Source organism: Colobus angolensis, unplaced genomic scaffold, assembly GCF_000951035.1.
Source record: "Colobus angolensis palliatus isolate OR3802 unplaced genomic scaffold, Cang.pa_1.0 Scaffold100, whole genome shotgun sequence".
NCBI classification, from domain to species: Eukaryota; Metazoa; Chordata; class Mammalia; order Primates; family Cercopithecidae; genus Colobus; species Colobus angolensis.
Genome location: NW_012110920.1, coordinates 1433712 through 1447660, shown reverse-complemented (window position 1 = coordinate 1447660; position 13949 = coordinate 1433712). Strand labels below are relative to the sequence as shown.

General features: G+C 42.4%; 1 protein-coding gene across 1 annotated transcript in view; it reads left to right on the top strand.

Annotated features, from left to right (window-relative positions):
• Nucleotides 1–6: 6 nt before the first annotated feature.
• Nucleotides 7–13949, top strand: part of REST (RE1-silencing transcription factor) — a 26349-nt gene continuing 12406 nt past the window's right edge. The window contains exons 1-3 of the mRNA XM_011937177.1: nt 7–62; nt 1654–2560; nt 9688–9771. Of these exons, the coding sequence (XP_011792567.1) occupies nt 1663–2560; nt 9688–9771 (982 nt within the window). The 5' untranslated portion in view covers nt 7–62; nt 1654–1662. The remainder of the gene's footprint in view (nt 63–1653; nt 2561–9687; nt 9772–13949) is intronic.

Below are 13949 nucleotides of genomic sequence, written 5' to 3'. Positions count from 1 at the left end.
GAGTCCCGGGGCGGTCGGAGGGGCCCGGGCGAGGTCGGAGAAGCCCGGACGCCGGCTGCGCGGTAACTTTCCGTCCTCTCTCGGGACGGGGGCCCTAGGGCTGGGGAGGGGGCTGCCTGGACTCCGGGAGGACTCGGTCCGGCGAAACGGCGTCTCGAGCTTGCTCCCCTCCCCCGTTTTAGTGTTGGAGAGCGCAGGAAAAGGCTCGGGACGAGTGTCGGGGCGACTCCCGCGAGTTGGTGTGTAAATATGTGCAGTGAGCGGGCCGAGGCTAGAGGAAGCGAGAGCGCCCGAGTTTGCAAAGAGCTGCTTTGTGTTTGGTATTTTGAGAAAATGGCCGAATGCCTATTTCAGTTAGGAATGCCGCCGCCGAGGCAGGCGCTGGTGGCAGCAGCACGGAGGAATTCGTGCGGCATGTTGGGCTTTCGGGCTGTGCTTGGACGGTCTTCCTAACAATCGTTAAAATTCCATTTGGGGTGGCAGTTAGGGGTTAGGGAGCGATTAGAAAAGTCGATGTTGGGCCAAATTGCCGAGTAGCTTGGGCTGTTCAGCCCCAGGACAGCCTTCTCCCTGTTTTCTGTGATGGCATTTGCTTCCAACTTTTGTTGGTACGTAGAACTAAACCGGTTTGTGTTTATACACTTGGATGAGGCGGATTACTTTTTGTATTTTCGGTTTAACTTCATTTTCTTAGAACTTGTTACTTTTTTTAATTTGCAAGTGAACACTTCGTTTGAGAATGGCACCTTTTAGATTGAAAAGTAACGTAACATTTAGAAAGCCCAACTTGTTTTCAAGAAGGTGATCTTGTAATGGCTTCCACTAGGCAAGTAGGCCAAGTCAAGCACAATGCAAGAAAGTTGCTGATTGTCGAGTTGAGTTGCACGATGATTTTATTCGTATTGGAAAGCTTGGAATTCAGTGTTGTGGAACTTCAGCCTGCAGAAAAATAAGCTTATTAATTTTTATTTGCGAAGTTTTGAATAAATCAAACTTCCTTTTTCACAAGAAAAGGGGTCCATAATGTTTTTCCTTTTAAGCCTGTGGAGTTGTCGAAAAATTAAGGGACTGACTGGTAGTGGTAGTTTTTCACAGTAGTTTATTCTTTTGGAGTTAGTTGAGTTCATGCGAAATCCAATTAAGTTGAACAATTATTACAGGCTTCTACTTTCCAGATGTGTTTGTGTACTTAGTAAATGCGCTGAATGGCTTGTGGATTTCTGGGCTTTCTGATTCAGACCATTGAACTGTTGAAGGGGGAAAAGTTGGGAGGACAATAATTTACTACTCATGTTTTGAGTTTTTGGAGTAATTTTAACAGTAAAAATGAAGGTTACTTTTTATCCCCACCAGAACAATTAAAAGTGCTTGAGGGACCACATGCCAGTGGCTGGATGGTGAATGAGTTACGTCAAACAACTGGTAGAATTGTTTTCTAGGGATAGTAAACATTTTTTTTTTGGTGATTGCCAAAGACTATTAGGAATTAACTGCTGTTTTAAAGATTTGTTTTTAATAGGTGATGAAGTTTACTGAGTTATAAAGATCATATTGGAAAATTTTTAAGTTATGAAGATTTACAGTGATGTGGTTTTAACCCAGTAACAGCAGTGTTTAAACTGGTGCTCTTGTTTTGTTTTGTTTTTAATTCAGAATACAGTTATGGCCACCCAGGTAATGGGGCAGTCTTCTGGAGGAGGAGGGCTGTTTACCAGCAGTGGCAACATTGGAATGGCCTTGCCTAACGACATGTATGACTTGCATGACCTTTCCAAAGCTGAACTGGCCGCCCCTCAGCTTATTATGCTGGCAAATGTAGCCTTAACTGGGGAAGTAAATGGCAGCTGCTGTGATTACCTGGTCGGTGAAGAAAGACAGATGGCAGAATTGATGCCTGTTGGGGATAACAACTTTTCAGATAGTGAAGAAGGAGAAGGACTTGAAGAGTCTGCTGAAATAAAAGGTGAACCTCATGGACTGGAAAACATGGAACTGAGAAGTTTGGAACTCAGCGTTGTAGAACCTCAGCCTGTATTTGAGGCATCAGGTGCTCCAGAGATTTACAGCTCAGATAAAGGTCTTTCTCCTGAAACACCTGGAGCAGAGGACAAAGGCAAGAGCTCGAAGACCAAACCCTTTCGCTGTAAGCCATGCCAGTATGAAGCAGAATCTGAAGAACAGTTTGTGCATCACATCAGAGTTCACAGTGCTAAGAAATTTTTTGTGGAAGAGAGTGCGGAGAAGCAGGCAAAAGCCAGGGAATCTGGCTCTTCCACTGCAGAAGAAGGAGATTTCTCCAAGGGCCCCATTCGCTGTGACCGCTGCGGCTACAATACCAATCGATATGATCACTATACTGCACACCTGAAACACCACACCAGAGCTGGGGATAATGAGCGAGTCTACAAGTGCATCATTTGTACATACACAACAGTGAGCGAGTATCACTGGAGGAAACATTTAAGAAACCATTTTCCAAGGAAAGTATACACATGTGGAAAATGCAACTATTTTTCAGACAGAAAAAACAATTATGTTCAGCATGTTAGAACTCATACAGGTAAGAGAAGCTTTCTAGTCCATAAGTTCAGTTTTCTTTTCTGATTGTTACTTGAGTGGTTAAGTAGTGCTTGAGGAAAAGGACTCTGGTTCAAATCCAGGTTCCGTTTTTGCTATCTTTGTGACCTTGCACAAGTTGTTTAACCTCTTTGTTCAGAAATTTCTCCATGGAGTAACAATATCTAGGATGGGAGGATTATGTGAAGTTACATGTAAAGCACAGAATGTTACCTGGGAGGAACAGCCAAGAGATCTTACCGTGCTCTTCCTAAAGTACATATCCTAACTTGGGATTTACCTTCAGCAAGTTAGACTGGCCGTGCGTGGTGGCTCATGCCTGTAATTCCATCACTTCAGGAGGCCGAGGCAGAAGGACTGCCTGAGCCCAGAAGTTCTAGACCAGTCTGGGAAACATGGAAAGACCCCTGTCTCAAAAAGAAAACAGAAAAAAAAAGTTTGTATATTTATTTCTGTGACAGTGAACACATTTAAGATGCAGTATAGTTTCTGAAAGGAATTGAGGGCTTATATAAAAAGGAAAACTCAGTGATTAACCTTGCATATCTCCACTTAACAAAAGCTTCAAACTTTGAAACATTTGACTTACAGCATTGAGTTCCTAAATGGAACAACTTGTCTTTGTCCACAAAAAAGAAATGTGAGAAGATAGTTTTTAAAACATGGGTGGGATTATCACCAATTGAAACTATTTTCCTATGAAAGCAAACACATGTAGAAAATGTATTTTTCAGACAATTGTGTTTAGTGTGTTTGAACTCATACTAAGCGCAACTGTATAAAAAAAGTTGAAACTTTTTTTTTTTTTTTTTTGAGAAGGAGTCTGGCTCTGTCACCCAGGCTGAAATGCAGTGGCACGATCTCGGCCCAGTGTAACCTCTGCCTCAGGGTTCAAGCGATTCTCCTGCCTCCACTGTGTCTGGCTAATTTTTTTTTTTTGACACGGAGTGTCATTCTGTTGCCCAGGCTGGAGTGCAATGGCATGATCTTGGCTCACTGCAACCTCTGTCTCCCAGGTTTAAGAAGTTCTCATGCCTCAGCCTCCCGAGTAGCTGGGATTGTAGGCGCCCACCACCATGCCTAGCTAATTTTTTGTATTTTTAGTAGAGACAGGGTTTCACCATGTTGATCAGGCTGATCTCGAACTCCTGACCTTGTGATCCACCCACCGCAGCCTCCCAAAGTGCTGGGATGACAGGTGTGAGCCACCGCACCTGGCCATTTTTTTTTTTTTTTGAGATAGCTTTACTTCGTCACCCATCCTGGAGTGCAGTGGCGTGATCACTGCTCACTGCAGCCTTGACCTCCTGGACTCAAGTGACCCTCTTGCCTCAGTCCCCCAAGTAGCTGGGACCACAGATGCATGCCACCACACCTGGCTAATATTTGTAATTTTTGTAGATACAGGGTTTCTGCCATGTTGTCCAGGTTGGTCTCTAACTCCTGAACTCAAGTAATCTGCCCTCAGTCTCCCAAAGTGCTGGGTTTATGGGTGTGAGCCACCATATCCAGCTGACTTAATTTTTAAAAATTTATTTTATTTAGTTATTTTTTACATCCCAAAGACTTGAAACTATTAAGTGGTAGGCTTAAACAATAAAACTTGCAGGTGAGATTCCATTACAAGAGTGACCTCTGTTACAAGATTGCTAGGCCCCAGCAGATGGATGGCTCATGTGTTGAATGCTTTAAAATTTAGTCCAGTAAAATAATTTGTAGTCCCTTTGGAATTCGTCATAACCTGTGATTTTCTCCATGCTTTGAAACCATTTGATTTCAGAAGTAAAGGTCAAGCATTACAAAAATATGTAGAGTAGGAAATGAAAGTTACTTGGGGATACAACCCCATTAATCACTTGACAGTTTGAATTAGACAAACTGTTAGACTAAACCAGCCTCACCTACAATATCTTAAATCCCAGCCATCATATATACTAAACTCATAAATAAGTACATCATATTCATTTAGCTGGAATTACAAGTGCCTTCCATCACGCCCGGCTAATTTTTGTATTTTCAGTAGAGATGTGGTTTCCCATGTTGGCCAGGCTAGTCTTGAACTCCTGACCTCAGGTGATCTGCCCACCTCAGCCTTCTGAAGTGCTGGGATTGCAGGCATGATCCACCATGCCTGGTTTATTTGGTCTTAATGCTTATTTTTCCCCGGTATTACCTTCATTCTGATTTTTTTTTTTTTTTTTTGAAACAGTTTTACTCTTGTTGCCCAGGCTGGAGTGCAGTGGTGCAATCTTGGCTCACTGCAACCTCCACCTCCCAGGTACAAGCAATTCTCCTGCCTCAGCCTCCTGAGTAGCCGGAATTCCAGGCATGTGCCACCACACCTGACTAATTTTGTATTTTTGGTAGAGATGAGGTTTCTCCATGTTGGTCAGACTGGTCTCAAACTCCCGGCCTCAAGTGATATGCCCGCCGCGGCCTCCCAGAGATTACAGGCATGAGCCACCATGCCCAGCCAGTTTTTTATGTGTGTGTGTGTGTGTGTATATTTTTTTTTTTTTTTTAGACGGAGTCTTGCTCTGTTGCTCGGGCTGGAGTGCAATGGCGCGATCTCGGCTCACTGCAACCTCCGCCTCCCAGGCTTAAGTAATTCTCTTGCCTCAGCCTCCCGAGTAGCTGGGATTACAGGCGCGCGCCATCACGCCCAGCTAATTTTTAAAAAATTTTTTAGTAGAGACAAGATTTCACTGTGTTGGCCAGGCTGGTCTCAAACTCCTGACCTTGTGATCAGCCCGCCTCGGTCTCTCAGGGTGCTGGAATTACAAGTGTGAGCCACCGAACCTGGCCTTTTTTTACATTTTAAAACAATTGGGTGATGTATAGATTGAAGGTAAATATTTTGATTATGTAAATTCTGAAAGTATCTCGTATTAAATGTATAGTTCTGAAAATTATGGAAAATAAATTCATCTGGTGCGGAAGAGTAGAGGGAGAAAAGACAGGAATCACTTAAATTGATAGTGTTCAGGAATTACTTCTCATTTCCACTTGTAAGTAGCCCAGTTTTCTGATTGACCTAATGGGCTTAATTGTGTTTCTTGTGCCCAGTGTTAGGTGCTGTCTTCTTTTCTGTGCTAATCTTCAGAACAATCCATTGAGGAAAATAGCATCTGTGATGATAGTTCATGCTTGCAGAGGGGAAAACTTCAGATTTAAAAGCCTGAAGTGATGTTCCCAAGGTCATATACAAGTATCACATTTAAAGCCTTCCACGATGGCTCACGTCTGTAATCCTAGCACTTTGGGAGGCTGAGGCAGGAGAATCGCTTAAACCTGGGAGGTGGAGGTTGCAGTGAATCGAGATTGCGGATCTGCACTCCAGCCTGGGCAACAGAGACTCTGTCTCAAAAAAAACCAAAAACAAAAGTAGCATTTAAAGTTCAGCAATCTTCACTCACTGCAGCCTCCACCAAAACCGGGGGACGTTGGGAGCTGGGGATTACTTTCATTCAGGTTGACCTCTTTAGTTTAATGGTTTTGTTATTTAACTAGTTCACAAAATCTACTTTTAAAGAAAATCTTTTTTCCTGTATGTGTAACTGAAAAATCTGTAGGTAACTAAACTTTCTAGAGGAGAGTTATGCCTAGTTTGTGGAATTACACAGATAAAGTCATCTGTTGTAAAGAATTTAAAAGCAGGCTGGATGAGGTGGCTCATGCCTATAATCTCAGCGCCTTGTGAGGCAGGCAGATCACCTGAGGTTGGGAATTCCAGACTAGCCTGGTCGGCATGGTGAAACCCTGTCTCTACTAAAAATACAAGAAGTCCCAGCTTCTGGGGAGATTGAGGCAGGAGAATCGCTTGAACCCTAGAGGCAGAGGTTGCAGTGAGCCAAGATCATGCCACTGCACTCCAGCCTGGGCGACAGAGCGAGAGTCTGTCTCAAAAAATAATAATAGTAAAATAAAAGAATTTAAAAGTAAATTATTTTTGATTCTTCAAGTTTATCTGCAATGGTATTTAGTTTTTTCCAACTTCATTGAGATACAATTTACATGTACAGTTCACTATAGATTGGCCTATTTTGAATATTTCATATAAGTGGAATCATATAATAGGCGATCTGAATAATGCTGCTGTGAATATTCATGTATAAGTGTTGTGTGGACATATGTTTTTGTTTCTTTTGGATATGTACCTAAGAGTGAGATTGTGGGGCAGTATAGTAGCAACACTTTGGGTAACTGCCAAACTATTTTCCAAATTAGCCATGCCATTTTACAGTCCCACCAGCAATGTGTGAGGGGAAGCACATCCTCAGCAGTAATACTGTTAACATCTGTCTTTGTGATTACAGCTATCCTAGTGGGTATGAAGTCTTCATCTCATGTGGTTTTGATTTGTGTTTCCCTCACAGCTAATGATAATGTTCATCTTTTCATGTGTTTATTGGCTATTTGTATATCCCTTTTTTACAGAATTCCATTAATATAAAACTATCTTGATTGTTCCAGGTCATAAGGTAGGCATTCTGTTGCTACCAGCTCTTTACAGCTAATACATAGCCACCAGCGAATTACAGCAGAATTGTTACTAGGAACACATTTCCCACCTATCACCATTCTTTTTGTTGTTGTTGTTGGTTTTTTGTTTTGAGACAGGGTCTCACTCTGTTGCCCTGTATGGAGTGCAGTGGCGTGATCACGGCTCACTGAAGCCTCGACATTTGAGCCTCTGGGCTCAAACGATCTGCCTGCCTCCCAGAGTGCTGGGATTACAGGCCATGAGCCACCATGCCTGGCCTATTCTTGTTTTCTGGGTACCACCTTTTCCTTATTTTATTAGACATATTTGTTTCTGTCTTAGACAAAATTGATAGCTGACATTTATCAGCTTTACTATGTGCCAGACACAGTGTTAAATGCTCTGCATATATTATTTAAACTTTTGCAATTACAGGGAATGAAGATTCTGTTACTTTTGCAGATGGGGAAACGGGGTGTTTTAGTAACTTTACCAAGGTCATAATTATCTTATGTCTGGAGACTATATTAAAACAAATTGTACACCTTTTTTTGAAAGCTTGTTTTGCCGGGTGTGGTGGCTCACGCCTGTAATTCCTGCACTTTGGGAGGCCGAGGTGGGTGGATCATGAGGTCAGGAGATTGAGCCCATCCTGGCCAACAAGGTGAAACCCCGTGTCTGCTAAAAATACAAAAAAAATTAGCTGGGCATGGTGGCAGGCACCTGTAGTCCCAGCTGCTCGGGAGGCTGAGGCAGGAGAATGGCGTGAACCCAGGAGGCGGAGCTTGCAGTGAGCCAAGATCTCGCCACTGCACTCTAGCATGGACAACAGAGCGAGACTCCATCTCAAAAAAAAAAAAAAAAAACCTTGTTTTGTTGTTGATAGCTGTGTCTAAAAAGAATATACATGTCCTACCTTTGAGTCTTAAAATTATTCAGTATTAAATCACTGGCTTCTAGTCTTCAGTCCCTGTGACTTTTGTAATTTGTTTTAAAAATTGGTAACTGGTTGGGCATGGTGGCTTATGCCTGTAATCCCAGCACTTTGGGAGGCCAAGACAGGTGGATTGCTTAAGCCCAGGGGTTAGAGACCAGTCTGGGCAACATGGCAAAACCTGGTCTCTACCAAAAAAAAAAAAATTATCTGGGCTTGGTGGCCACACCTATGGTCCCAGCTACTTAGGAGGCTGAAGCGGGAGGATCTATTGAGCCCAGGAGGTCCAGGCTGCAGGAGCTATATTCACGCCACCACACTCCAGTCTGGGCAACAGGGCGAGACCCTGTCTCATAAAAAACAATAAAAAGAAAATTGATGATCTTCTCTTTCATTTTTCTTTTTAACTTACTGTTTTCTATTTATTTTTATTTTTAGAGACAGGATCTCTCTCTATACTCCAGGCTGGAGTATAGTGGTGCCATCATAGCTCACTGCAACCTCAAACTCTGGGCTCAAGTGATCATCCTGCCTCAGCCTCCCAAGTGAGACTATAGGGTCTCACTTTTACCTAGGCTGGAGCACAGTGGTACAATCATGACTCACACCAGCCTCCTCCTTCCTGGGCTCAAGCAATCCTCCCATCTCATTCTCCCAAGTAGCTGGGACCACAGGCGTGTGCCACCACACCTGGCTAATTTTTCTATTTTTTGTAGAGAGGAGGTCTTGCTATGTTGCCCAGGCTAGTCTTGAACTCCTGGGCTCAAGTGATCGACCTGTTTTGGCCTCCCAAAGTGTTGGGGTTACAATTGGGGGCCACAATCCCCATGCTCAGCCCAGGCTTTTTTTTTTTTTTTTTTTTTTTAAATGAGGTCTCACTCACTGCAACCTCCACCTCTGGGGGTCAAGTGATTCTCCTGCCTCACTCAGCCTCCTGAGTAGCTGGGACAACAGGCACATGCCACCGTGCCTGGCTAATTTTTTTTTTTTTTTTTTTTGTATTTTTAGTAGAGGTGGGTTTAATTATGTTGGCCAGGCTGGTCTTGAACTCCTGACCTCGTGATCTGTCAGCCTTGGCCTCCCAAAGTGCTGGGATTTCAGGCATGAGCCACCGTGCCCAGCCCCAGGCTGGTTTTTTAAAATAAATTTTTAGAAATGGGGTATTGCTGTATTGCCCAGGCTGGTCTGGAACTCTACCACTTGAAAATTTTTAGCATAAAGCAATTACATTCTCACTCAAAAGTATTGTTTTAAGCTAACACTTTCAAATGGTAGTAGATTTGTCATTTACAAGTTAAAAAAAAACAGTGTTAATAGCATCAGACGGGGTAGACTTTTTTAAAAGGTGAATCTTATATAACAAAAATACGCTTTGTATCTTATCAAGATAGTTTTTCACTTCTCACTACTTAATGTATTAACATGCAGTATCACTGTGAAAATTAAAAGGTCTTTGAGAATTCAGAAAGTCAATGTTTTTTTTGTCAGTAAAGCCAAAATAATGTAGTCATAGTTTCTGAAATAAATAACTTACATTTTAAATACATGATAAATTGATCTTTTTGCCAGAAATAGGAAAAAAAAAAATTCTTGTTAAAATGTGCTGAGCACTGAATATTGTTGCATTGTTAGTAAGAATTGTATTTGGCTTATTTTGTGACATTTAAACACTCTTCATTATTGAAATTTGCAGGAGAACGCCCATATAAATGTGAACTTTGTCCTTACTCAAGTTCTCAGAAGACTCATCTAACTAGACATATGCGTACTCATTCAGGTTGGTAAGAAATGAGAACTTTCCTATCATTTTCAGTCAACAGCCATTTTAGGGAAGTTCTTTTAAGGACTTGTAACCGAGTCGTTTATTTATTATTTATTTTTAATATAATTTAGAAGTCAGAATTTGAAAATCAATGTTCTGTCAATCTGGGGATTTCTAACATGGAATCCAAAGGTGGACCTCCTGAAAATGAAATTTTTGTGTATACTTTTTCTGGGAGGAGGGGCCTTAATTCTCATCAAATCTTTGAAGTGTTCTGTGACTCCAACAAAAGTTAAACTAATGTACACCAACGCTGATTGATCCTTTAACCCCTACTTCTCACATTTCTCCTAACAGTATAAAGCTGAGACTCATAATGTGTGGTTGACAAGTGTCAGGGATTCCTTCTTAGCTTCTCAGGTCCTGAAATTTAGGTTTGTTCTGTTTCAAGGTTTGGTAGAGCTTTTGAGGACTGACTGCAAAAGCTTAGCTTGAAGAAGAAAATGACAATCTAGGATGCCAATTTATTAAGCTATAGTAAGAGTGTAGGACCGTGACATGAGAGATTCGTCCACTGCAGGGACTGAAACAGTCACCATCACCACTCAGTTAGTCCCCATTGGCCAGCACTGTGGCTCAAGTCTGTAATCCCAGCACTTTGGGAGGCCAAGGTGGGCAGATCACCTGAGGCTGGGAGTTCGAGACCACCCTGACCAACATGGAGAAATCCTATCTCTACTAAAAATACAAAATCAGCCAGGCATGGTAGCACATGCCTGTAATCCCAGGTACTCAGGAGGCTGAGGCAGGAGAATTGCTTGAACCTTGGGAGGCGGAGGTTGCGGTGAGCCAAGATCATGCCATTAAGAGCGAAACTCCATCTCGATAAAGAAGTCCCTATTAAAGTATGTAAGTGGCCAAGTTAAAAAGTAATGTTAGCATCAGTGATCTTGCTTGAATGGGTATCCCTGATTGACTCTTGGTGAACTACCACTTTTACTTTTTATTTTTTATTTTTTTGGAGACAGTCCTGCTCTGTTGCCTAGGCTGGAGTGCAGTGATATGATCTCAGCTCACCACAACCTCCGCCTCCGGGTTCAAGCGATTCTCCTGCCTCAGTCTCCTGAGTAGCTGGGATTACAGGCGCACATCACCACACCCGATTAATTCTTGTATTTTTAGTAGAGATGGGGTTTCACCATGTTGGTCAGGCTGGTCTCGAACTCCTGACCTCATGATCTGCCCACCTTGGCCTCCCAAAGTACTGAGATTACAAGCATGAGCCACCACGCCTGGCCGAACTACCACTTCTAATTAGAATACAGATTTAGAAAGTATATCCTTGTGGGAAAAGTATCTTAAATCTTGCTGTTACAAAAGCCTATGTAGGCCTGTCCCCCTTAAGTTAGTAATTACGTTACCTTAGATCTGTGCTATTCAGTTGAGTAGCCACTAGCCACCTTAAGCTTTCGAAACAGTAGTAGTTTAAATTAATACTTATAACATACGTACTTACCAGATTTTTTTGTTGTTGTTGAGACAGAGTCTTACTCTGTACCCCAGGCTGGAGTGCAGTGGCATGGATTTCAGCTCACTGCAACCTCTGCCTTCGGGGTTCAAGCAATTCTCATGCCTCAGCCTCCCCAGTAGCTGGGATTACAGGCAGGTGCCACCATGCCCAGCTAATTTTTATAATTTGTCTTGAACTCCTAGCCTAAAGTGATCTGCCCATCCTGGCCTCCCAAAGTGCTGGGATTGTAGGTGTGAGTCACTGCACCTGGCCACAGATTTCAAACAGTATGAAGAAAAGACTATCTTTCTCTGAAGCAGGTTAGAGAAAAAATAAAGAATATTAAATATTTATTTTTCAAGTTGATCATATGGCGAAACTGTTACATACATTGGCTTTAAAAAGTAATAAAATTAATTTTACCTGTTTCCTTTTTACGTTTGTGGTATGACTGCTAGAAAATTGAAGATTACATGTGTGATATGCATTATATTTCTACTGGACATTGCTGCCATTAGTTAGTAACAAGACTTGATAATCAGTCTTGATTATATTGCAGATTCTGATTTATTTGAACAGCTATGAAGATGTCCTATAGTATGCTTGCTAGCCTTTCTTGACCCTACATGGTTGTCAACGCTAATGTACTTCGAGTGTTTTTTTTTTTTTTCCTAAACCTCTAAGCCATTGAGTGGTGCCACGTAACCAGAAACCTGGTTTTATTACTTTTGGGTGTATTTTTGGTTTCATTCTCTGATGGTAACGTGGATGCAATCTCAGACTTTGGAGGTAGGCATCATGTCCTGTTGATAGTTGTACTCTAGCTTTTTAGTGAAATATTTAAGAGTTTTGTAGTAGTAGTAGTATTCCTTTTTTTCCTGAGATGGAGTTTCGCTCTTGTTGCCCAGGCTGGAGTACAATGGTGTGATCACAGCTCACTGCAGCCTCTGTCTCCTGGGATCAAGCGATTCTCCTGCCTCAGTCTCCCAAGTAGCTGGGATTACAGGCATGCGCCACCACACCTGGCTAATTTGTATTTTTAGTAGAGATGGGGTTTTACCATGTTGGCCAGCGTGGTCTCGAACTCCTGATGTCAGGTGATCTGCCTGCCTCAGCCTTCCAACATGCTGGGATTACAGGTGTGAGCCACTGCTCCTGGCCAAGAGCTTTATATTAGTTAAGTAGTTTTAGTCTTCATAACTGTTTTATGTTGCACGAGTTCTATTATCCCCATTTTACAGACCTTTTTTCCTGTAGAATGTCCTTTCTTCTGGATATGTCCACTTGTTTTCTCATGGTGTCATTTAGCTTTTCTTCTGTCCCTTATATTGTAAACTAAATTTAATTATTGTAAATTAAATTTAAATGCTTGATAATCTTTCTCACAAATGATAAGCCTCATTTAAAGTCACATGTGGTTGATCCATTAATATAATGTTAGGTCACTGTATTTAGAATGACTACATACTTTTATCCTTTTGTTCAATTAATAATACTTTGTCTTGTCACTGTTTAAATGTTTATGGTGTTTTATACCAGTTGATAATCTTTGCCTGAAACCGTTGTATTTGAGTTTGCAAATGTTTTGCGTTTTGCCTGCTATATTTTAAAAATGATTTTAAGTATTTGTTGTTACAGTATAGCAAGTATTTTAATGGTATCTTAAAGACTAGTAGTAGCCACTAGCTATTGTATGTATGCTGGGTACTAAAAACAAGTATTTGCTGTCTCCAATCTTAGTACTAAGAAGATACTGAGTTTCAGATTACATATTATAGGATACAAGCTCACAAATAAGTAATTTTGTTGTTGTTTTTGGAGTTGGGGACTCTGTTGCACAGGCTGGAATGCAGTGGTGTGATCATGCCTTACTGCAGCTTCAAATGCCTGGGCTCAAGCCATCCTCTTGCCTCAGTCTCCTGAGTAGCTAGGTCTATTGGCACATGCCACCACTTCAGCTAATTGGGGACTATTATTGTTATTATTATTATTTTCAAGACAGTTTCGCTCTTGTCACCCAGCTGGAGTACAATGGCGCGATCTCGACTCAGTGCGACTTCTGCCTCCCGGGTTCAAGCTATAGAATCTTCCTCAGTCTCCTGTGTAGCTGAAATTACAGGTGCCTGCCACCATGCCTGGCTAATTTTTGTTTTTTGGAGACAGGGTCTTGCTCTGTCGCCCAGGCTGGAGTGCAGTGGCACGATCTCTGCTCACTGCAAGCTCCACCTCCCGGGTTCACACCATTCTCCTGCCTCAGCCTCCTGGGTAGCTGGGACTACAGGCGCCCACCGCTAGGCCCGGCTAATTTTTTTGTATTTTTAGTAGAGATGGGGTTTCACTGTGTTAGCCAGGATGGTCTTGATCTCCTGACCTCGTGATCCGCCTGCCTTGGCCTCCCAAAGTGCTGGGATTACAGACGTGAGCCACCATGCCTGGCCAAATTTTTGTATTTTTAGTAGAGGTGTTGACTAGGCTGGTCTTGAACTCCTGAACTCAGGTGATCCACCCACCTCAGTCTGCCAGAGTGCTGGGATTACAGGCATGAGTCACTGCGCTTGGCCGGGACTATTATTTTTATTTAAATATACTATTCGTGGCTGGGCGCGGTGGCTCAAGCCTGTAATCCCAGCACTTTGGGAGGCCGAGACGGGCGGATCACGAGGTCAGGAGATTGAGACCATCC